Below are 23,663 nucleotides of genomic sequence, written 5' to 3'. Positions count from 1 at the left end.
AACCGTTTCTCTGTACCTGACCACTGTAAGCATAACAAGACATACCGAAAAGTCGCTTATTATTGTTGTTTTCAGTGTTATATTGGAGGCCAAACAATCCAGGTTTACTCTCCAGACAGGCAGCATCTGCAAGGACAGACAAGGCATCATCGAGCTGCATAACCTGCGGTGTGTGCTCTGCCACAACGCCTCCCTCCGAGCAAACAGGTACGATTCCCTCGGGCACTTTAGTTCCAGAAGGAAGGGTAGTTTATTGTTCCTACAGTTAATACTTAAATAAGAACAACCAAGGAGATACACAAAACTAGATCATGGTATGAGTTTTAAAATATTGGTGGGAAATGCTAACTAATTCTTAGCAAAAACAAAACTCTTATTTAAGGTATTTCCCGTGATTGGTGCCCTCACTTGCAGTCTTCCTTGCTTTTGTCCGTGCATCACGGGCTGAGTTATCCTTACCCGTCTTCTCACTGTGGGAGTAGGAGCCCAGTGTTTTAGAGGGAGGCTCAATTAGACAGGAGTCGTGGTTGATAGAGATGAAAATGGGCGACTTCTCTTCCCAGACGGTATTTGAGAAAACCCCTTCCACTCCTGCACTTGTTCTGACAATGTGTTTAACTCTTTGAACACTTTTCAGGAGTTGCATCGTTCACTCATAATGTCTAACGGGACAAAGCTGAAATGAATGAAAGCATATCACTGTTGATTGCCACTTTTTCTCTTGATGCTATATGTTTGTTTATCTAAGTAACAAGCTCGAGGGAATAATCTTCATCAAAATTATGAGTTTCATGAATGAATAAATAAATATTATAAGCATAGTTCCACTTAATTTGTTTTACCTTTGGATGGAATGAGCATTATTACAGATGCTAGAATATGCTGTTATAAAAGAGTAAGGAACGTCATTGTATGGCTGCTAGATTATTTAAAATGACATGGCTCACATACAACAGCACTTCAGAGAGTTTGGGGTGATATTTCTATGGCCATGCTCCATTTTTTCACCAACTTTTTGAAGCTCCTTTCTATATCTTTTCTGTTTTTAAACAAATCATTTTATTGGGGGCTTGTACAGCTCTTATCATTCTCAAAACATTTGCTTTCCACTTGAGCCCTTGGCATTAGCTCATTTTTCCCCTCCCTCCCTTGTCCCCCCACCCTCACGAACCATTGATAATTTATAAATTATTATTTTATCATATATTACACTGCCCGACATCTCCCCTCACTCACTTTTCTGTGTCCATCCCCCAGGGAGGAGGTTATATATAGATCCTTGTAATTGGTTCCCACTTTCTTTCCCACTTTCCCTCCACCCTCCCAGTATCGCCACTCTCACCACTGGTCTTGAGGGGTTCATCTTTCCTGGATTCCCTGTGTTTCCAGTTCACATCTGCACCAGTGTACATCCTCTAGTCTAGCCAGGTTTGTAAGGTAGAATTGGGATCATGATAGTTGTGGGGAGGAAGCATTTAAGAACTAGAGGAAAGTTCTGGTCCCCTTGCTGTTCTATTGCACGCCCTTTGTATTTTGCCTCAGTGTGGTGGGGTCAGCTCGGTCACACATCCCACACTGTGTCTTCAGTGTTGTCCCATGTAGGGCTATGGGTGCGTGTGGGATGTCGCATCTCTTGGTGGGGCCAGCCATATGGTCCCCTCTGCATTGGCTGCTCTGAGCGGGGCTATTGTCCTCAGGGCGTGGTGGGCCAGGGTGTGCTCCACTCCTTTCCTCCCACTTCATTTGCTTCTACTTCCATCTGGGCGTGGTAGGTCTGTACCTTTCTCCCACCAGAAGTTCTGTTGTCATTCTCTGGCACACCCTCCCATGGTGGGGGTCAGGGTGGTTCTGGTTGGGGCTGGTCCTATAGTCCAGTCTTTTTATGGATTCCTCCACATGTTACGTTGCCCTCCTGGTTTGATGCGCTGTGGTGGGGTCTGTATGCCCGCTCCAATTCTGTGGGGACACAACCAATACTCTCTCCCTAGGTGGGTTAGTGCCCTCTTCCCCCCCATGTCATCAGTTTCTCCTCACCCCCATTCCCCGTCCTCCTTCCCCCTTTCCTCTTTATGTTGGACTCAGGTGTACCTCCCTGGGTGTGGTCTGACCTCCCCCCCCACTACCTATGCTTCCACCCATGTATTGTGAGATGTGTTTATTCTTCCATTTCTGCCGTGCTGGTTGTACTTACATCAGGGGACTCATGTTATACCTGTCTTTTTGAGAGCACGCGGCCGGGCACTGGTGCCAGAAACGAGAGCCCCTTGAAGCTTGACCACCCCCGGCCCCCTCACGGGGAAATGGAGGGGCGCCGGGGTCTCCCACTTATTGTACACCTTTCATGTCTCTTCACCGTGCCAGGCTAGGGTCAAGCTCAACAGGGTCTTCCTTCCCCGCTGATTCCGCCACGCCCGTCCCCTGGCTGTGCTTTCACTGGAGAGTAGGTAGGGACCGTGGGAATCTCGTTCACCCATCCTTGTGTTTCTTTTGAACAACACTGCTCTAAGAGTGTATGAGGAAGTAAGGAAAAATCACTGCACAGGCAACAGCAGTAGGGAAAGACTTTGCAAGGGGGCCTTTGGCCCTTTTCTAGGACTGGTTTCGGTGAAACATGTACGAGACAGCTGTCCTCTGCTTTCCTGAAGAATTGATTGTGCCTCACAAGCACTCTTGTTCAGAATTAGAATGGCTAGTGTGTGTTTTCATACTGTAGGCTTTTAATCCTGGGACCCCACTAGGTAGCATAAAGATGATTTAGGTAAATTCACTGTTGGCTTACAAGAAAATCTTCAAGCACTTTCCCAACTCAGTTTTACTTGGTGCGGAGTTCATGTTGGATGGTTTGTTAGTAGTCATGACACTGAAGTTCTTAGTGACCAAATGCCCCAGGAAATGTTCCATTCAGTGCTGTTTGGCCAGGTGTGCCAGGGACTGTGTAGTACTTGGAGTTCTTCATTTCCAAGTAGCTTGCATTAAACTTGAAGGCATTACAAGCCATTACAGGCAGTCCTGTGAATTACCAGCTTTTACTTTATGTATAACCTATAGCTACAAACCAATCTATAAAGTGTATTAAATTAATTCACGACCCATATAATGATTCATAATAACAGACTTTAGGGGCAAGGTGCATCAGAACCTTATCATATCATGTTTATGATGTTTCAGTGAAAGTGGAAATATTTCTCTATTATGTATAGAAAGGTACACTGTATGCAAATATTTGACTCACTGACATTAGATAGGAACTTTACCTGTTAAAATTTTTGAACAGATTTGACATACAGGCAGATTTAGGTCTTAATCTGGGGATTGTTTGTCATTTTTTCTGGTTTATTTAAAGGCTAAGTGAGCCACTGATTCATATAGTTACAAACGATTTATGTAATTCAGTCAAAATTCTCAGTGCTTGCTCAAGTTTGCTCAAAGTGGTTGATGTAACTTGAATATAGTTTTGTTTTATAAATTTTATAGAGTTTTTGTCCCCAATCTGGACATTGGCTGACAATTTGTTTCTTTTACAAATATAAAATAGTTATTTCCCAAGTTACAGACATTTAGCTGTTTGAGCAGCCAAATACAAAAAGCACTTCATTCCACAGCTTAGAGTCTGAATTATGTGTTCCCTGGCCTATAGGGATGAGCCAAGCCGTATTTTCAAGGCTGTTGTTACTGTTACTGTTCCTGCTTTGCTTGCTTTTTGGCCGAGGCAGCTTTGAAGTATTTGTGTTTGTAAACATTTTGTTGTCTTTAGCTGAGCTCTGAGAAACCCTGATCACTGCAGTCATTCAGTGTTCAGCTCTAAATGATAGGCTGGTAGTTTTGAATCTACTTAGCCCTGGTGATCCATTCTCCTAAAGATTATTGCCTAGAAAACCCTATGGGATTTTCTGCTTGGACAGCTGGGGTTGCTAGGAATTGAAAATTGGCCAGATGGCACTTGAGAACACAGGACATTTTAATGATGAACATTTTGTATCTTCTGTCAACCTAAAAGGTTTGATTGCTATTTAAAGCCAGAATATCAGATATCCGGTGATATGAATGGGCTTCAGGAATTCTGTGGAAATTTTTATTATCTTTTAACCATTTTCCTACAAACTTTGAATCCCCTTGGTGTATCTTGGTTCTGTATTTTAACACTATATACAATCTCTTCTATCCATTATAGTCTACTCGAGTCAGTGCCGGCTCATAGCGACCCTACAGGATAGGGTAGAACTGTCCCTGGGTTTCCAAGACGGTAACTCTTTACAGAAGTAGAGAATCCCATCTTTCTCCTGAGCAGCAGAGGTGGGGGTGGGGGTGGTGGTTTCAAACTGCTGACCTTGGAGTTAGCAGCCCAACCTGTAGCCACTACACCACCATGAGTGCATTTAATTGTGAAGAGATCCAAGAGAAACTGCATTGTTCTGGGGCTTGAGAGACTGGGGTGATGGGAGTGGGGCTCTGGTTCCTTTGGAGCCAGTCTGTATGATGTCTGTTTATCTTGGGAACAGAATGACAATAGAGAGATGGGATGAGGCTTGGATGCCTCTAGCTCTAGTCAGCCACCAAAGGTGGGAGGGATGTAGGTGCTGGCTAGGTCCTAAGCTGTTGTAACTAGGTAGGTATAAAAAGGCCATTGATCTTTTCTGAATATCTCCAAGTCAACCATTTTCTAACCCTGTCTCCCACTAATGGAAACTGTCAGTTTTCCTGTCAATTCGATAGGTTAGAGTTCAGCTTCTGAAGTGGTTTATGCAAGTCTCTGTACTTTGATTTAATGCGGACTTATATCTAGAATGTTTGTCTGGTTTTCTCTCCATAGAGAGCGCGTGACTCCGCCCCATCATGTGCGGCATTTGGGCCCTCTTTGGCAGCGATGAGTGCCTCTCTGTTCAGTGTCTGAGTGCTATGAAGATTGCACACAGAGGCCCAGATGCCTTTCGTTTTGAGAACGTCAATGGATACACCAACTGCTGTTTCGGATTTCACCGGTTGGCAGTAGTTGATCCACTGTTTGGAATGCAGCCAATTCGACTGAAGAAATTTCCTTACTTGTGGCTCTGTTACAACGGTGAAATCTACAACCATGAGAAGGTACACAAGAGACCAGAAGATACCTGAATGTGATGAAACCTGACTGGTTATAATATTCGGATGTATTTGTATCAAGCTTTTTGCTTCCCATATTCATTATCTTATGAGTTCCCATCATGTAGCCATGCACTGAGGTACCAAGAGGTGGAATGTCTAGTAAGAAAAGCTGATAAAATGGAGAATAAGGGTCTAGTTCTTTGATTTCTAATAGAATTTGGGTATGTGTGCTGTGTTCTGTCTCACATCACACTCTCTCTGCCTTTTTGATCTAGATGCTGTCATCCATTGCAATGGCTGCATGAACTTAAGGACAATAGTCATGATGAAAGGGGTTATTAAGGAAGCTACAGGTTGTAATGCTGTGGTGAGCAATGCCTAGGATACTGTTGTTCTTCAGGAAGGACATGTTATATGATTCTTTGAGGGGTGTTAATAAATGCCACTCCACTCTAAGCCTCAACCCGAAGACATTAAGCTCAAGCTCTGGGTCACTAAACCCAGCTCCATAAATTAATACCCGTAGGCACCTCCCTCCACTAGCGAGCCTCTTGGCCCAAACCACTCCACTTTACTTGCTCTGTGGGCTGAGAAGTTCACTACTCTGTCTCGTGCTCTGGCTTCTGATTCTGCTGCTGCTCCTCTGATACCACAGCTGTTTTCCTACCCAGGAGGTTCACTGCACAGGGGTTACAGGATCCAGAGGATGACCTCTACTCCTGGGTTTTGCTTGTAATGCTTCTCATTCTATGTCCAGCAGATGGCCGTCCAATGAATCCTCACAGACACGTCCTATCAGTATCTTCCCCTGCCCTCTTACCTAGACCCATGCAGGAAAAGGTCATTCGGTGTGAGTTAAGAGACTGACTAGAAGAGCAACATTAACATCATTCATTGTGTGTGTGTGTGACAGAGAGAGAGAGATTGGTGTATGAGCTTAGCATTCGTGTGTGTGTGTGTGACAGAGAGAGAGAGAGAGAGATTGGTATATGAGTTTAGCATTGGACTGTTCACCACACAAGATGGGCTGTTCACTCCAAGAGAGAAAGATGAGGCTGTTTGCTCCTAAAGAGTTAGGTAGTCTCAGAAACCCTAAGGTATTATGTCTAGTGTGGGGTCACCATGAGTCAATGTCAGCTGGATGGCAGTGAGTTTAGATGGGTTTGGCTGGGCGTGTGAATTCATTTATGTATTAGAGTCTCTACTAGAATCTCTGCTAAGTCTTTCTTAGTGCTGAGGATACAATGCTAAATAAGAGAGATGCTGAGACCTTCACAGCAACAGTGAGAGAACCTGAAAGGAGTAGGGCTGCAAGAAAGTAACAGAAACAGGATGGGATTTACAACTTAATTGTAAAGCTTATATTCAATGTTTGAGGAACTTGGCAGGCAAAACATTACTTTGTGCTTTGTTCGCAGGACTTCATGGCATATTGAATCTAAACCAGTATATTGTATTTGGTTTGATTGCTTGTCATGTGGACAATTACTATTGTGAAGGTCACACAAAGCCTTAGACCTCATCCACGTCCCTGACGTCTGGGCAAGACCCCCAGCGACCCTGCTATCCTGGCAGCTGGCCCTCAACAGACAGGCACTCTGCCCTTTGAAAAAAATCCTCAAAGAATGAATTATGAGACTGATGAAAGTGGGATGGAGAGAAGGGGCCTCTTGGGAAAGTGACACTCAGGGAGATGGACCGGCTAGCAGGGCTGGAAAGAACTTGCCTTGGAGCCCAGGACTTGTAGAGCAGTGAGCCAAGGAGAAGGAGGGAGAAGAGTTGGGAAGGTTGGCAGGTCCAGATGGCCAGGACTGGGAAGCCTGGCCAGGTGTTAGACGACTCTAAGAGCAGTGGGATTTTGAAGATTGAGGCAGAGATAGGATTGAATAGTTTGCAGGGTGTCATAGTTGAGCTATGTATTACTGTTGCATGCTTTTCATTGTAACAAAGGGCAGGAGGGCAGCCCTGTGCAGTGGGGGCGTGACACATGGGACCATGCTCTCCTCTGGTGACGTGGCCTCTTTCAATGAGATTGGATGAGGGGCTCGACATTCTGACTCTCAGAAGCTGAACATGATAACTGTCCACCCAATGGATAGGCAGCACATACATGAGAATGGTGGGGTGTTACAAACCTCTTAGCCTGGGCGTCGGATAGGAAATAACTTTTTACTTGGGTGACATTACCGCATTTGATAATTTTGTTTTAAAACCATACAAGGTTAATTGCTTGCAAATCATTTCTTTTCTAAAATGGTACAATCCGAGAGGACTTCAAAAAAGGTTGATGGCACTGAAAGGTAATGGAATTTTTTTGCACAAACTTTTAGAAACCCGTTATGCCACCAGGGCTCACGTTGTATTGAGATTCAATGTCTTTTAACCCTGACTGTCTCCCTTAATGCGACCAGGATGTGGTTTCTGCAGATAGACGGAGTCTCATTTCCTGCCAATTCTGAGAGTTCTTTGAGGCTAATTATGGAATGAGCCATATTAAGAAGCATCTTTACATGTCATCTCTCTATGGGCGTAATACATAAAGCCCTTTTTGAAAATTTTCTGAGGTCTTAAATGATGCTTAAATGAAGCACACCCAGGGTTTTCACCCATTTTGGTTTATGTTAATCTCTTCTCTTTGGCCAGCCAGAAACGGATAGAACTGCCTCTGAGTTTCCGAGATGGTAATTCTTTTAAGGGAGTAAACAGCCTTATTTTTTTTCAGTGGAATGGGTGGTGATTTGAAACCGCTGACCTTGATTGGGGCTCACAGCACAGCACAACCCTTAACCACCACTTGTGCTCCTGGTAGCTGTATTATATATGAAGTGTCCTCGACTCCAAGGGACTCCAAAAGTGTCTTCCTCCCAAGCTTTGGGGCTGTGAGAGGAGAGTCACGCAGGCCCTGACTGCCTGGAGGTCTGGGATGTGCGTCCTCAGCTTCTGTGATAGGCCTGTCAAGCAGATTTGCAGCACACAGTTTGAACGGGCAGCTGGGTGGCTAGGTTGTTAGGGAGCAGTGACTCAGGGAGGTGGCCACCTGAAAAGGCCAGTGTCCACTCAGATGTCTGGCCTGGGGTTTGTCCCCTTGAGTGCCATCCAAAGGCCCACCAAGCACTAGCACTGAATAAAGCATTGTTCCCTAGTCTTTCCAGAGTCCTGCCCCATGGACTTGTCCTCATGCCCAAGGCAGTGACGGTCCACGGGAGAGAGGTCTGTACATGGGCCTTATCTGTTACGTTCCACATGGAGCTTGATATTGGCATAATCCTAGTACCCTAGTACCACAATCCTAGTATCCACATCTCTATGGATGATGTCTCTTCTCACCAGCTCTTCATTTTTCCTTGCCACACCACAGCTACAGTTGCCACAGGTTTAGCATTCCACTATAAAGAAATTGCAGACTTCGAAGTTAGTTCAAATGGGTTCTTTTTGACCATGTCACAGTTTAATATTTCTGAAGTCTAGGAAATACTAATGTGCATTTATAATAAACAATTATTAGGGAAGGCACAGGGATTCCAATTTTTAAAATATTGCTCTTGTTATCTTTAAGCTGCGTCACCACTTTGGATTTGAGTATCAGACCAAAGTGGATGGTGAGATCCTCCTTCATCTTTATGACAAAGGCGGAATTGAGCAAACTGCCTCTCTGCTGGATGGAGTGTTTGCGTTCATTTTATTGGATACTGCCAATAAAAAATTGTTCCTGGGAAGAGATACCTATGGAGTCAGACCTTTGTTTAGAGCCATGACTGAAGATGGGTTCTTGGCTGTGTGTTCAGAAGCTAAAGGTAATGATGGATTCTTTTCTGTGGAATTACATTATTGTCAAGTTTTTGTGCTTCTATTTGCAAATCCCTTGTGTGGCCATCCAGAATTTTACAAGCAGCTTAGGTGGATCAACTTTACTTTTTTAATGTTTGGGTCATTTTTGTTATTTATATTAACTTACCTCCAAATATGTCCCCAAATTGTTAATAAGTTTTCTTCCCCTTTTCTAGTGTGCTGAATTATACCCAACATACATTGCCATTTTGACCGTCTTCTAGCATAGCTATATAGCGATATCAGCAGCAGTATTCACATCCAAAATGTTGTTTAAGAGAGATACTCCTCTCCTCTTTGGTAGGATCCCTGTTAGTCTCGTATGTTTACTTATTTTTTTCTTTTTGGTGTTTATCTATACAAGATAGGCAGTCTTACTTAGAGAGTGACTGGTCTGACAATTCCTGGGGGCCATGGGAGTGGGAGGGGCATGGGTGGGTGGGGAGCCACCAATGATGGGTACAGGGAAATAGTAAGTGTTCTAAAATTGATGGAGAACAAAGTTCCTGAGAAGCACCCCCAAATAGACTTCAGGCTAGGAGGGGCAGTTCGAAGAACTCCCCAGGACCCGTGGGGAGAGTGTCATAAAAGTCAGCAGATAGACCTGGGATTAGGTATGCTTTTTTGGGTTTTTTCTTTTTCTTCCCTCCTCTCTTCGAATTTTTGTTTTCTTTTTGTCTTTTCTTTGTTCTTTTGCCTACCTATGTAAGACAGGCATGGGAAGCCAGCCTGAGAAGAAAGCAATGGGACTGATGGTTCGGTACGAACTTGTGGTGAAGAGAAGGAGAGGAAGGGAGTAGTGAGCAAACAGCGTTGTAGACAGGGGAACAACTAGGGAATTGAAATCAATGAGGAGGGCATAGAGATCCCAGTGGTGTTAGAGCAGCAAATATTTATCTGAGTAATCACCAAGAGGCAGAAGAAGGGTGAGCATGATGGATATATTGGATTGTGTATGATATGGCAAAAAAAGAGCTCCCAATAATGGATGGGTTAACATGATCGTGGGTAAAAAGAAACAGGAAAGATCTAGGAAGCAAAGCTATGGCTAGAGGTATAAACATAGTTGTGTACATGTGCAAGTATATTAATTCATAAAACTAGAGGTATTGGCCTAAGTACATATATTTATATGGCAAGACGCTGGGTCCGCTGCTCAAACCCTTCCTCAGTGCAAGAACACTTTGTTCTAACAACCTGGCATTCTGTGATGCTCACCCCCGACATGGCTATCAAAAGATGATATAGCATCTGGGGTCTTAAAGGCTTGAAGTTAAAACAAGTGGCCATCTAGCAGAGAAGCAACAGGCTCACGTGGAAGAAGCACACCAACCTGTGTGGTCATGAGGTGTCAATGGGATCAGGTAACAGGCATCAGAAGACCCCCAAACAAAAAAAACCATATTGTTGAGAACGTGGGGGGTTGGAGCAGAGACCCCGAACCCATCTGTACACAGTAGGACATCCCCTCACAGAATGGTCACAAGTAAGGGATGAGTCAACCAGGGTACAGTATAGCATCGATGAAACACAATTTTCCTCTGGTTCATTGAGGCTTCCTCACCCCCACCCTACCTCCCCCCACTATCATGACCCAGTCCTGCCTTTCAGTTCTGGCTAGACCAGAGCATGTACACTGGTACAGATAAGAGCTCTTGACACAAAATCCAGGTGAGACAAACCCCTTAGCAACAGAAATTGGGTAGGAGGGGAGGAAGGGGGAAATGATCACAATGATCAATGCATAACTCCCATCCCCCAGGGGGATGAACATCAAACCTGAGTGAAGGGAAACAGTGGTCAGTGTACAAATATGCTTGATACAATTGATGAGTAGAATAGCTAAGAGCTGTAAGACCCCAATCAAATGATCTTTAAAAAAATAAAACTGATGGTGAGGAGGGCGTAGCTTTTCTGGTCATTTGATCAATTGAGTTGTATTTGAGAGTAATTACAGAAGTGAACAATGGGTTAACATGATAGTGGGGTAGGAGGGGAAAAAAGGAAAAAAATATATAAGCTTATATATATGCAAATATATGTGTATTTGCTTTTATATGTGGGTGTATGTATGCAAATGACACAAGGAAGCAGATGGACTTTGGGCCTCTACTTATCTTACCTCTATAATAGCGGTTTGTTCTAATATTGTGGTACTGTATGCTACTCACCTTCCTGACAGGATCACTGAAGACAAAATGGGTGCATAAGCAAATGTGAAGGAAGCTGATGTTGCCTGGCTATTTAAGTCTGAGTTCTTAATGGCTTGTAATTTCACAAGCGGTCATCTAGTAGGGAATAGGATTGTATGTGAATGGATATATTGGATTGTGTAAGATGGCAGGGGAGGGGGAAAGCTCCTAATAAAATGATTAAAAAATTTAAAAAACCCACAAAAACAACCTTAATGTAACCCTCACCCCTAAAAAAAGTTGTATCAGTATTCAGTTGCAAAACGTCTTCATCACTCTGAATAGAAAAGCTCTACCCATTAAGAAGTAACTTACCACTTCCCTCGCTAGCCCATGGTAACTAACCCCACTGGCCTACTTTCTATGCATATCAGTGGAATCATATAGTATTTGTTCTTTGTATATGACTTACTTCACTTAGTGTGCTTTCAAGATTCATCCAAGTTGCAGCATGAATCAGGACTATATATCTCGTTACGGCTGAATGATATCCCATGTCAACACCACATTGTGTTCATTCGTTTGTGGCGGGCATTGGGTTGCTTCCTTTGCAGTAATGTGAATAAAGCTGCGTTAAATGCTGGTGTACTGCGCCATCCTCTCCGTTGTTGTCCTGTTCGAGCCCATCATTGCAATCATGTGACAATCCATCTTGTCAGGGGCAATCTTCCCCTTTTTTGCTGCCCATCGACTTTACCAAGCATGCTGTCCTTTTCCAGGGACTGGCTGTGCATGTCCCAAGACAGATTGGTTTGTCCTTTTGGCAATCATGGACTTAGAATAGTTTCTGCCAGCATCATAACTCAAATGCCCCCATTCTTCTTTGGGCTTCATTATTCCATATCCAGCTTTCACATGCACACAAGATGATTGTAAATACCATGGCTTGAGTCAGGTTTATCATAGTCCTCAAAGTAACATCCTTGCTTTTCATTACTTTTCTGTTTTTAATCGTTTTATTAGGGGCTCATACAACTCTTATCGCAATCCATACATACATCAATTGTGTAAAGCACATTTGTACATTCATTGCCCTCATCATTCTCAAAACATTTGCTCTCCACTTAAGCCCCCGGCATCAGGTCCTCATTTTTCCCTCCCTCCCCGCTCCCCCCTCCCTCATGCGCCCTTGATAATTTATAAATTATTATTTTGCCATATCTTTCCCTTCACCCACTTTTCTGTTGTCCGTCCCCTAGGGAGGGGGGTCACATATAGTTCCTTATAATAGGTTCCCGAGATTTACCCAATGAAATACATCATTTGATTTCTTGACTATTTTAAAAAATAGTTAAGGGATAAATGTCTGGCTTCTTCATATCTGACTTTAAAGTACCCAACAGTGGATCATTTTGGTTGTTAAAGCTCGGGAATTATGGCTGTTTTGAAATTACACGGCATGCTACATGTACAGTAAAGTACCATTGACTACATTTTTCAAGCTGTGCCACCATTCCTACACCTTCTTCTGAAGCCCTACTGTGCAGTAGGCATGCTCTTGCTGACCCTCTCCAAGCAAGCGTAATCTGCACCTTCTTCAGTGGTCAATTTGATGATCCCATGAAATTTTTTGGAAGCGCAGTGCTCAAGACTAACATGTCTTTCCATTTAGTCAGAACTTCTTAAAGAAGACGTCAGGGGACACTTTTGCTTTAAGGAAAAGATTATCTCAGTAACAGTTTCACGGGTTCATCTGACCTCAACAGCATTAGAAAGCTGGAATTTCATCAGCGTTTGACATGATCTTCACACCACGAGCCCCTGCCCCAGCCCCCCTGTTCCTCCGCCCCCAGATGTGGTCTTAAACGGTCTCTGATGACCAAGAAAGGGCATCGTAGCAAGGTTCAAGCCTTAACTTTTTGCTGCATGAATGTGTCTGAATGTTAACTCTTAGTTATTCATATGTTTGCATGTTACAGAAAACAAATTCTCTTATCAGAAATTCCAGCTAGGGAAAAGAAAGTGAACCTTGGAGAATTTCATAGTAGAAACCCATGTAATTGTGCTTTATATTTCCATGTCACTCTGAGTCTGTAGCCAGTGACAGTAGAGTGTGGGGGGTTAAGGTTTTTGTCACCCCCCGCCCCCCGTGTTTATATAATGGATATCTATTTGTATTTTTTTAAAGGAACGTAGAACTATATTTGTGATAAAAGTCATTATATTTGGAGTCTTATACTATGTAATAGGAATTAAATTATCTTTATAATTGAACCAATTCAACAGCAAGTAACAACATCTTTGTGGTTTGTAGGCCTTATTAACTTGAAGCATACCATGACTCCATTTTTAAAAGTGGAGCCTTTTCTTCCGGGACACTATGAAGTTCTGGACTTAAAGCCCAATGGCAAAGTCGTGTCTGTGGAAATGGTCAAATACCATCATTGTCGGGATGAGCCTCAGCACGCCGTGTATGACAATGTGGAGAAACTATTCCCAGGTAATGTGACAACACCTATCCACCCATTCCCTAACCCTTTCCCCCAAAGCAAAAACGTTTCACTCTCGCAAATTGCGGAACGACTGAAGCTTCACGACGTGTTTCCTAAATACCTTAGAGATCTGGCGGTTCTCTGGAGAGTGAATGCCGTGGTTCGGCAGAGGCCCTCATGATACATGCAGAAGCTGGTGCGCCTCGTTCTCAGCAAATAATTTAGCCCGAGTGGGTCTGGATCTCTTTATTTTTGTGTTTATAGGTTTTGAGGCAGAGACCGTCAAGAACAACATCCGGATCCTCTTTAACAATGCTGTTAAGAAACGTTTGATGACCGACAGAAGGATAGGATGCCTTTTATCAGGTGAAGTCAGAATTTAAAACCTAATTATATTAGCGTGCTTCTTTAAACTTAAGTGATTTGTAACTACCCCTGAAGTTTAAAATACTTCTTTAAAGATTTAGCTTTCCTTCATTATAGAATGAAAATGTTAATTTTCTGTAAACTAAATTTCATATAATTTCATATAGCAAATTGGGGTGTCTGAGTGGTGTAATGGTTGATTATTCTCAACGGATAACTGAAAGATTGGGAGTTTAAACCCAGCTAGAGGTATCTCAGAAGGTGCCCTGGTGGCATAGCTGGCCACTTGTTGGGCTGCTGATCTAAGGTCAGCAGTTGGAAACCACCAGCAAGTTCAAAGGAGAAATAATGAGGTTCTCCTAAAGAGTTACAGTCTCAGAAACCCACTGAGAGTCAGAAACTGCTCGTTGACAGGACGTTTGTTTGGTGAGAGAGGCACCTCAGAAGACCTGGTGGTCGGTCTCCTTGAGAAAAATTCAGCTTTTGAACATCCTCTGGAACACAGTTTTACTCTGAGACATAGGAGGGGGTACCCATAAAAAGACCGGATTTTTTTTCAAAGCTATGTATTTAATTTTTTTAATAAAACAACCTTATCACCTTCACAGTACTCTCCACAGTACTTAATACATTTGTCACATCTGTGATTCCATTTTGGAGACATTTTTACAAGAGCATCTGTTTGGATGGTTGACAGCATGTCGTCCCTCGGTTTTGTGAGTTTTTTAAAAATCATTTTATTGGGGGCTCATATCCCCTCACATCAAAAAAATAAACATCATCTTTGATTTCACTTGTTCCCAAGCTTTTTGGGGGGCAAGTTGGTGATGGCGTTTTCCACTGGCTTGATGATGTTTGCTTTCAGGGTCGTAAGAATAGCACCATGTGTCAGCACCAGTAATGACCTTGGAAAAAAGTCTGGGTCGCTTTGGAGCTGTTCTTTCAAAGCACGGTGGCATGTTTCCACTTGACCCTCTTTTTCCTCGTTGGTTAGAACTTGAGGCACAAACCCTTCTCATTCCCAAATCTTCATTAAATACCCTGAACCAAGCTCCAAGGTAATCCAGATAGCTTCTCCACCTCTTCAATGGTCCGTCGTCAATCAAGTGCATGACTTTTGTCTGTGATGGACGTCCGGAATGTAGTTTGTCATCAATAGATATTACACCTTTTTTAGAAGGGAGAAAACAACTCGTACGGGTGAGTTTTTCCCATAGCACTGTCCTTATAAGCTGTTCGGCAGCATTTTTCCCTGGACAGAAAATGCAACTTCAAAGCTGCATGTTAATTCTCTTTAATCAGCCTTTTGAAAAACGAGGTTCAAGTAAAACTGCTTTTACAAAAAATTTCGTTTTGACCAGAGAGGCCTTTCCCAAACAATGCCACCGGGTGCACTAACTCAGAGCAAGTTGTTTGTGCTCAACTAGCTGGGGAAAAATGAGTACTATGAAGGTTCTGCCCAGTGGAACTTTTTTTTTTTCCGTGGAGGGGGGTGTCATGTTACCCCTTTGTATGTGATTGCATGAGTCAGAACCAGCTTGGCACCCTCTGTTTAATTTAGGAAATTAGAGTTATACTACTGCTATATGCTTCATATAACTTCTGCAGATTGGCTTGTACTCAAATACATGATATGAATGTCCTCTATTATAATTGTTACATGTTACATATATTTTTTCTTAGGTTTACTTTTAGTTTGCAAAACTAAATTTTAGTACTTAACAAGAATGCAAATTCTCTCTGTCCTGATCTTCTGCAAGGAATATCACCAATCATGTGGTTGCTGTTTCACTCGTAGGAGGTTTGGATTCCAGCCTAGTTGCTGCCACCCTGATGAAGCAGCTTAAAGAGGCCCACGTTCAGTATCCTTTCCAGACGTTTGCGATTGGTATGGAAGACAGTCCTGATTTACAGGCTGCTAGAAAAGTAAGAAATCATCTGTGCCTGTTCTTAGAATGAACAGCAACATAATCATTGTTACTCTGATTCTACTGCTGTGTTGACTTGGGTGATTGTTTCAATTAAATCTCTTCGAATGAAATACTTGTTGAATATCAACAGTGTGGTACCCTGCCCTCTAGGTATTTTTATGTACCGTGATCGATGCATTCCTCACAAGCTCCCCGTGACAAGTAAGGGGGTATAGTGCTGTGGTTGATCGTCGTAGTCCTTGGCGCATGTGTGCTGGTTTCACGTGCTTGCTATCTATGCTTAGGGAGCAGTCGTGGTGGTGTGGTGCTTAAGCACCTCACTGCTCTAGCCAGAGGTTGGCCGTTCGAACGCATCAGTCAGTCCTTGGTAGAAAGGGCCGAGCCACCTTCTGTAAATGCTTAGAATCACAGGAACCCTGTGGGACAGTGCTCTGTCCTGCAGGGATCTATGAGTTGGAATCACTTGTTGGCGGTTTGATTTGGGGTTTATGCTTACGAATGTAAGGAACTGGGTAACTCAGTGGTTAAGTGTTCAACTGTAAATGGGAAGGTTGACAGTTAAACCTTCAAGTCACTCCATGGGAGAAAGATGAGGCAGTCTGCTTCTGTAAAGTTAGGCACATTAGTCATCATCATTAAAACATAGAGTCCTGGCTTCTATCCTGAAAGATATTAGGTAGAATGGATGAGTAATAGCTAGAGATCAGTCCCAAGGTAAATCGATTATTGTTGAGAGAATCCAAAATAGTCAAAGTAGAATGAGGAGAATCCATTGTATATTGGAATAACATCCTGGGTGTGAAATTGGGGGTGCCGGAGATTCAAATGTTTGGACTAGAAAGAGGTGAGGTAGGTTTGGTAGAAGAGGTGAACGCTAGGGCTAGTTGGGAATCTCTGGACTATTTATATAAAATTGAAACTTTTGGAATGAAGAGATGTGATGGGAGATTTGTTTGTTGGTGGTTGAATGGAGGATATTGAGATTGGAAAAGGTAAGAGAAACCAGGTTGGAGGTTCAAAACCACTCAGATGCCTGTAGAGACCTGACTATCTACTTCTGAAAATTCGACCATGAAAACCCTATGGAGTATAGTTCTACTCTGACACGTGGGTGGGGTCTTCGTGCATCAGTGTGGACTCCTGGACAACTGGCTTGTTGTTAATGTACGTGGTTAATAACAAGTGTATGGATGTTTCATATATAATCAGGTAGCAAATCACATTGGAAGTGAGCACCATGAGGTCCTCTTTAATTCTGAGGAAGGAATTCAGGCCCTGGATGAAGTCATATTTTCCTTGGAAACTTATGACATTACAACAGTTCGTGCTTCTGTAGGTAAGGTGTTTTGTTTTCAATGCTAAGGAAGTATAAGGGCTTAGCAACTATTATTTCAAACGGCAGTGAACAAAACAGTACTCACGCAGGAATGCAAACAAATTCCTGTCTCCAGTCGTTTCAGAACATTTGAGAATTCCCTGGATCTCTTTTGGAGTGCGGGAACAATAAATACCAACAGATGCCTAGTTAAACCTCCATCAGCCATTCATGGCTTCAGAGTTTATACAATCCCAAGAGTGGATATATTCCTTCCGCTTCTCTTTATAAAGTTTCATAGGCCTCTAATCTGAAGAAAATGAGGAAATAGTTCTGTATTGTAATGCCTTTGCCACTAGGAATCCTCGTTTTAGATGAATTTTGGTAGGTAGGCCATCAGAGCACTCATCAATCAGTAGTATTGCCCACCAAACAACAGTGATTTCACTCTGTAGATACTAATATTGCAGATTATATATCCAAATCAGACTGACCCAGGTTGCTGAACCTCACATTGGGTTAGATACTGGTTGGGCCCCATTGTTTATATTCTCCCTCCAAGGATCAATTTTTGGTCCTTGGAGGGCCAGGAAATCTTAGGTATTATAATGGTTTTTGATTCTACAAATACCATTGTACATTTAAAAAAAAAGATGTGATGATACTATTTCATAGGAGGCTTGGTGATGTAGTGGTTACTTACACATTGGGCTGCTAACCTTAAGATTAGCAGTTCAAAACCACCAGCCACTCCTTGGGAGACAGATGACGTTTTCTGCTTCCATAGGAGTTACAGTCTCGGAAACGTACCTGGGCAGTTCTGCCCTGCCCTTGAGGGGCTCGATGAGTCGGTATGGACACGATGGCAGTGACTGAGCATTTCACGGCTGGGAAAGGGCTCATCATCAAAGGCTCCTTTAGAGAGGGCATTGATGAAAGGACATAGAAGGAAACACTGGTTTAAAGAAATATAATTTAAAAACCTAGCAGGCAGGTCTTAGATAACATGTATATTGTGGGTATCAATTATATGTACCATTTGGTGGGTAGTGAACAGCAGAAAATGAACTAGAATACCAGCATTTTAACTCTTAGTATTGTTGTATGTTAACAATCGTGTAATAAGTATGATTCTTAGATGTTTGCATCATTGTTCAGTTTTGCAGAATTTCAAGCAGGGGCACTCTTATATAAAGACTTTAGAATTTTGAAACCTGCTTATAAACTTGTGGATTGGTTTTGGATTATTGTATTGCAGTAGTACAACTTTTGGACTAAGAATGTTTTAAGTAATTATAAATGTCATTATTTTGCGATCTATGGTAATACAAAATCCAATATAATAGCAAAGTTTGTCAGTTTTAAAAGTCAAATAATAGATGTTTTCTGGTTGAGGCCTAACATGAATACCTTTACTCTTTTTCTTAAGGTATGTATTTAGTTTCCAAATACATCCGGAAGAACACAAATAGTGTGGTGATCTTCTCTGGAGAAGGTTCAGATGAACTTACACAAGGTTACATATATTTTCACAAGGTAAATATTCTGAAATGGAAGGCTATTTGTGTTAGATTAAGAAAAGTATGAATTATTTGACTATGCTCATATGAACAGTAGTTTTTTAATATCTTGTGAAGTTTGCAGAGAACTGTGAGTCTCCACTTCATAATTCTTGGGGAGAAAAAAAGTCTTATGAATAAGTATAATTTTCATTCTTTCAAACAAGCGAAACATCAGAGTCACCTTTGTGGGTGTTATTTGTTCTAAAGTCACCTGTTTTGCTGTGAGAAAAGTCAGGATTATAAAGTATTGCTTTCCCATTAGCCAGCCTTTTCTTTCCATCCTTGTTTTGCTTTGCTCTTTTTCTTATCTGCTTTTAGAGTTGGAGTATGTGTACCAGTGAGAAATTAAAACTTTTGTGTGTTAAGACCAAAACTGTGTGTGTGTTGTGTTATGTGTGTGTAACATCAGCTGTGTCTCTGGAATTCAGGCTCCATCTGCTGAGCAAGCTGAGGAAGAGAGTGAGAGGCTCCTGAGAGAACTCTACTTATTTGATGTTCTCCGTGCAGATCGAACTACTGCTGCCCATGGGTAACTTAATAGAATCCACCTGTTAAAACATGTCACTGGCTGATTTTTTTTTTTCTTTTCCATTCTGTGGCAAAGTATGACTTGACTTTTACAGAAGGAAAAGAAGCATCTCAGCCAAAAGAGATAGACTAAATTCAAAGTGCTCTCATAGTGTTGACAAAGTAGTCTCCCACAGGCTGTTTTAGAGTTTCTATCTTTTTTTAAAAATCATTTTATTGGGGGCTCGTACAGCACTTATCACAATCCATAGATATACATCCATTGTGTCAAGCACATTTGCACATTTGTTGCCATCATCATTCTCAAAATATCTGCTTTCCACTTGAGCCCCGCTAAATCTTGAAGAGAGGTAACGATTATGCGTGCCCGTGGAACAGGTGTGGAGCACCTGCCATGCCGATGTGGTGTGCTGGACACTGCAGGGATCAGGCAGTTAGATTATTCAAAGCCATGCTTTTTTGGTGTCATTTCTGATTGGCTAATGCTTTTCCCTTTTTGGATGGCTTTCTGAGAATGAGACAATGGATGGTAGCATGAAAGGCTTTGGTTGCTTCTATGGTGTCAAACTTGGGAGGTAATTAAATATGGAGTTGGGGCCTGGACTAGACTTCAGGAGTCAGATGCTGCTGCTCGTGCAGAAACACTGCTGACCATGGTTTATATTGCATGTGGAGTCTTCAGGAGTGAGTAATGAAAAGCACTGGATTGTCCTTACAGTTGTACATAGAACAAGTCCAGGCAAAGGACATTGTTAATGATCAGATCCTTGAAGGTTCCTGACTATTCCTGCTTGTGGGATGCTTATTCAGCTCTTCATCAAAGGGACAGTAAAAGGAATAAACTAAACCTCCCTGAGTGGGAGTTTCATTTCCTATATGAATTGATAGGCACTCCTATTTTGAAGAAGGTTTTATATTCACCCAACCCCAGGGTATAATCTTAGAGGGCTTCAATAAAGTTTTGGAAAAATGGAGGGGAAAGATGAATGTCAAGGAAACTGAATCATAGTCTAAACTGACAGGCGCGACATATCCATTTTGGCTTAGATCATCTTCTTTTCTCCTATAAGCCTCGAACTGAGAGTCCCCTTCCTGGATCACCGATTCACTTCCTACTACTTGTCTCTCCCACCAGAAATGAGGATTCCAAAGGTAGGTGAATGGATTCCAGACACAAGCTTCTCACTGGTCTCAGGGTCTGTTTGCTCCTTGCTGATGTGCCTTTGTTTCCACTTCAGCATGGGATAGAGAAACATCTCCTGCGAGAGGCCTTTGAGGATACTAACCTGTTACCTAAAGAGATTCTTTGGCGACCGAAAGAAGCTTTCAGCGATGGGATAACCTCGGAGAAGAATTCTTGGTTTAAGATTTTACAGGACTTTGTTGAACATCAGGTATATAATTTTTTAGAGCATGTTCAGGCATAGGAGGAGTTGGATGCAGTGTGGTCATCACTATTCATTCTGTATTTAGATTGAATGTGGGATTTGGTTTTTGTCAGTGTGAGAGGACCACAGCCCCTATAGGTGGCACTTAATCTGAGTGAAGTAGCAAGAAGGTTGAGAACGTAGCATCTGTAGCGTCTAGCGTTGAAAGAGAGAGGAAAGAGACAACTCAGTCACCCCTGACTATCATTGAACATTGGGGGCACCCAGCAGGCTCCAGGGAAGCTGGGTGGTGTAGTGGGTTGTGTGTTGGGCTACTAACTACAGGTCAGCAGTTGGAAACCACCAGCCCTTCTGAGGGAGAAAGAGGAGGCTTTCTACTCCGGTGAAGTTAGTCTCAAACCCATAGGAGCCATTCTAGACGGTCGCTGAGTTAAAGTCGGCTTGATGGCAGTGGATTTGGTTTTGTTGTGAGTAGTATTAGAACATGCATGTAATGTTTACAGCTATATACAGGAGCCTTGGTGGCTGCTAGCCCCATGGTCAGCACTTTGAACCCAGTAGCCACTCTGGGAAAGAGCTGAGGCCGGCTGCTCCTATGAAGATAGGCCACCTCAGAAGTCCTCTAAAAGGCTGGCTCACTGCGTCGGAACGGACCTGATGACAGGGCGCTTGTTTTTACCATAGCTATATCCTGTGGACAGTTTCTAAGTGCTGTGGCACTTGAAAGGGTCCCTCACAAATCCTGCCTTGTTTCTGTCCTCTTATTCTCCCAGGTTGACGATACAATGATGGCCACTGCCTGGGAGAAGTTTCCCTTCCACACTCCAAAGACGAAAGAAGCTTACTACTACCGCCAGATCTTTGAGCGCCACTACCCTGGTCGGGCTAACTGGCTGACCCATTACTGGATGCCTAAGTGGATCAATGCCACTGACCCTTCCGCCCGTACACTCACCCATTACAAGTCAGCCGCCAAAGCTTAAGTGCACTCTAAGCAGAATAGTCAACGGTAATGCTGCTTGTTTGGCGTTGTACGGTACGACAGCTGGGTCCTGGGAACAAGGAGCCTAACTCGTTTACTTGAGTTAAATAAAATAAAAGTCTTAAATCTGAAACATTATGATCGCCTTTTGTGATCTTATAGTCCTTTCATTAGTGGTAACTAGAAATTGAGTGATTTTGCTTTTTCCTAAGGTGGAAGGTGAACTTGAAGTGGGGAAAGCAGGCCGCTGTTTGCAAGAGCTCGCCAGCACCCTGGTGGCAGGGTGACATGAGAAGACATTTAGTCCTCATGCAGATGTAGCCTCTCCCCAGGGAATGTGGTCCCTTGGCTTGTCATTTTCTGACCCCTATTGTAGGAGGACAACCAATATGCCCAGCCTTTTCAGAACCTCCCTTGGTGAGTTAGTTAATTGTGCCAACCTGGCCGATAAACACATTTGGGGCTAATTGAAAGGCGGAGGGATAAATGGGGTGGTGAGCCTGGCCTTTCTAGTTCTCGGGTCTCTTGCTTTGTGATGGTCGCACCAGGGTGCAGCTGCCTTAGCAGTTCCCTGCTTCAGCTTGCAAGATTGACTTCCTACAAGACAGCCCCAAGGAGAAGCCACATGGACCTATCTCGATGCAGCCCTGGGTGCTGGAGCAGCCGTGTGGAGACCCCTGCTAGTGCTGAGATGCTTATTCGTTCACTGACTCAGCTTTCCTCCTGCAGTCGGCATCATTGCCTCTGTTTTGTGAGGTGGAGGACTTTGTGGACTGGTGTTGGGTTAATGGGTTAATGTTGGACTTGTGGGTTTGGGCAGCATTGGGTTGGGATGTTTTCGTGATGCACACTTTATATAAAACTCTTATACGTGAGTTGCTGTGGATTTGTTTCTCTAAAGTACCTAGACTAATACACTTGGGAAAGAGAATCCTTAACAAGGACACATGGCACTAACAGGTTTCCATTTGAATGCTCACTCCTTGAAAGATAGCTGAGATACAGTTGAAAGGTGAATTTGACAGGCATTGTGAGGAGGAGCTGCTGGCACACATACTGCTAGGAGTACAAGTAGTGGGGGATTTAGCTCCCCGGGGAACGTGGAACATTTTGAGGCTAGTTTTGGACTTTAGCTGAAGGAAGGAAGCTGGAAAAAATCATATTCAATGACATAATCTTAAGTCCAGGTGCTTTACTGAAAACTAGCATAATTTAGTTCTAGGCTTACTGTTCATAATTGAGCCTCATCCAAGTAAGGAAAGTAGCACCAAGAATGTTGGAACCTTGAGAGACATGGGGACATTAAAGTAGTATACACCCACTTGAGCCCTGGCGGTGTATAGTGGGTTATGTGTTGGACAGCCAATTGCAAGATCAGCAGTTCAAAAAGATGAGGCTTTTTACTCTGGTAAAGATGTATGTTCTTGAAACTCACGGGTAATTCTGCTTTGTCCTATAACCTTGCTAGGAATCACGGCCATGAGTTAATTACACACCCTTTCACTTATCACTAGGTTCCAAAAACCAGGTGATGTGAAAATTGGTGTTAAGCCAGAATGGAGGGTGACCATGTCGGATCACAAAGTGGAGAAGGACTACATCTTTACATAACTACCCAATTATATCATGCAGCTGCCAAACCACTGAGCATCTTGACCCAGCTGTTGACTAATGACTATCACAGCCAGCATCACTCTCACCTGTCACATCAGCAGTACATTGTTACTGCGCCAAAGAAGCCCTTAGCAGATTTCTTTATGACTGTTTGCAAAATGTTGCCTAACTAGATTGTCAGTAAAGCAGGAGCCAGTTTTTGAGGGCCTAGGTGTTGGCTACAGATTTTTAACTTTAGTGACTTGGATTTGCCACCCAGATTTTTTTTTTTTTGCCACCCAGATTTTATAGTAGATAGATGGCTAGACCAATTTTATAGCAGTAAGTCCCACCCTGCAGGTTAATCATAACTGCACCAATTTTCCAAATATAAGCAGTACATGAGAGCTAATATCAGGCCTCTGGCTGACAATATAATTTAGTTCCTTTTCTCTTTTGCAACTAAA

General features: G+C 42.9%; 1 protein-coding gene across 1 annotated transcript in view; it reads left to right on the top strand.

The window, feature by feature from the left end:
* Positions 1 to 21,741, top strand: part of ASNS (asparagine synthetase (glutamine-hydrolyzing)) — a 22,257-nt gene extending 516 nt beyond the window's left edge. Inside the window, exons 2-13 of the mRNA XM_004702680.4 lie at positions 76 to 207; positions 4,811 to 5,082; positions 8,636 to 8,873; positions 13,354 to 13,539; positions 13,796 to 13,897; positions 15,696 to 15,823; positions 17,038 to 17,164; positions 18,573 to 18,679; positions 19,134 to 19,234; positions 20,304 to 20,385; positions 20,472 to 20,627; positions 21,395 to 21,741. Coding sequence (XP_004702737.1) covers positions 4,834 to 5,082; positions 8,636 to 8,873; positions 13,354 to 13,539; positions 13,796 to 13,897; positions 15,696 to 15,823; positions 17,038 to 17,164; positions 18,573 to 18,679; positions 19,134 to 19,234; positions 20,304 to 20,385; positions 20,472 to 20,627; positions 21,395 to 21,604 — 1,686 coding nt within the window. The 5' untranslated portion in view covers positions 76 to 207; positions 4,811 to 4,833 and the 3' untranslated portion in view covers positions 21,605 to 21,741. The remainder of the gene's footprint in view (positions 1 to 75; positions 208 to 4,810; positions 5,083 to 8,635; positions 8,874 to 13,353; positions 13,540 to 13,795; positions 13,898 to 15,695; positions 15,824 to 17,037; positions 17,165 to 18,572; positions 18,680 to 19,133; positions 19,235 to 20,303; positions 20,386 to 20,471; positions 20,628 to 21,394) is intronic.
* The last annotated feature ends 1,922 nt before the right edge of the window (positions 21,742 to 23,663 follow it).

Source organism: Echinops telfairi, unplaced genomic scaffold (assembly GCF_000313985.2).
Source record: "Echinops telfairi isolate 266 unplaced genomic scaffold, ASM31398v2 ScPeMD7_23;HRSCAF=83, whole genome shotgun sequence".
In the NCBI taxonomy this organism is placed as follows: domain Eukaryota; kingdom Metazoa; phylum Chordata; class Mammalia; order Afrosoricida; family Tenrecidae; genus Echinops; species Echinops telfairi.
The sequence above is the reverse complement of the archived record's forward strand: the minus strand, read 5'-3'. Positions and strand labels throughout refer to the sequence as shown.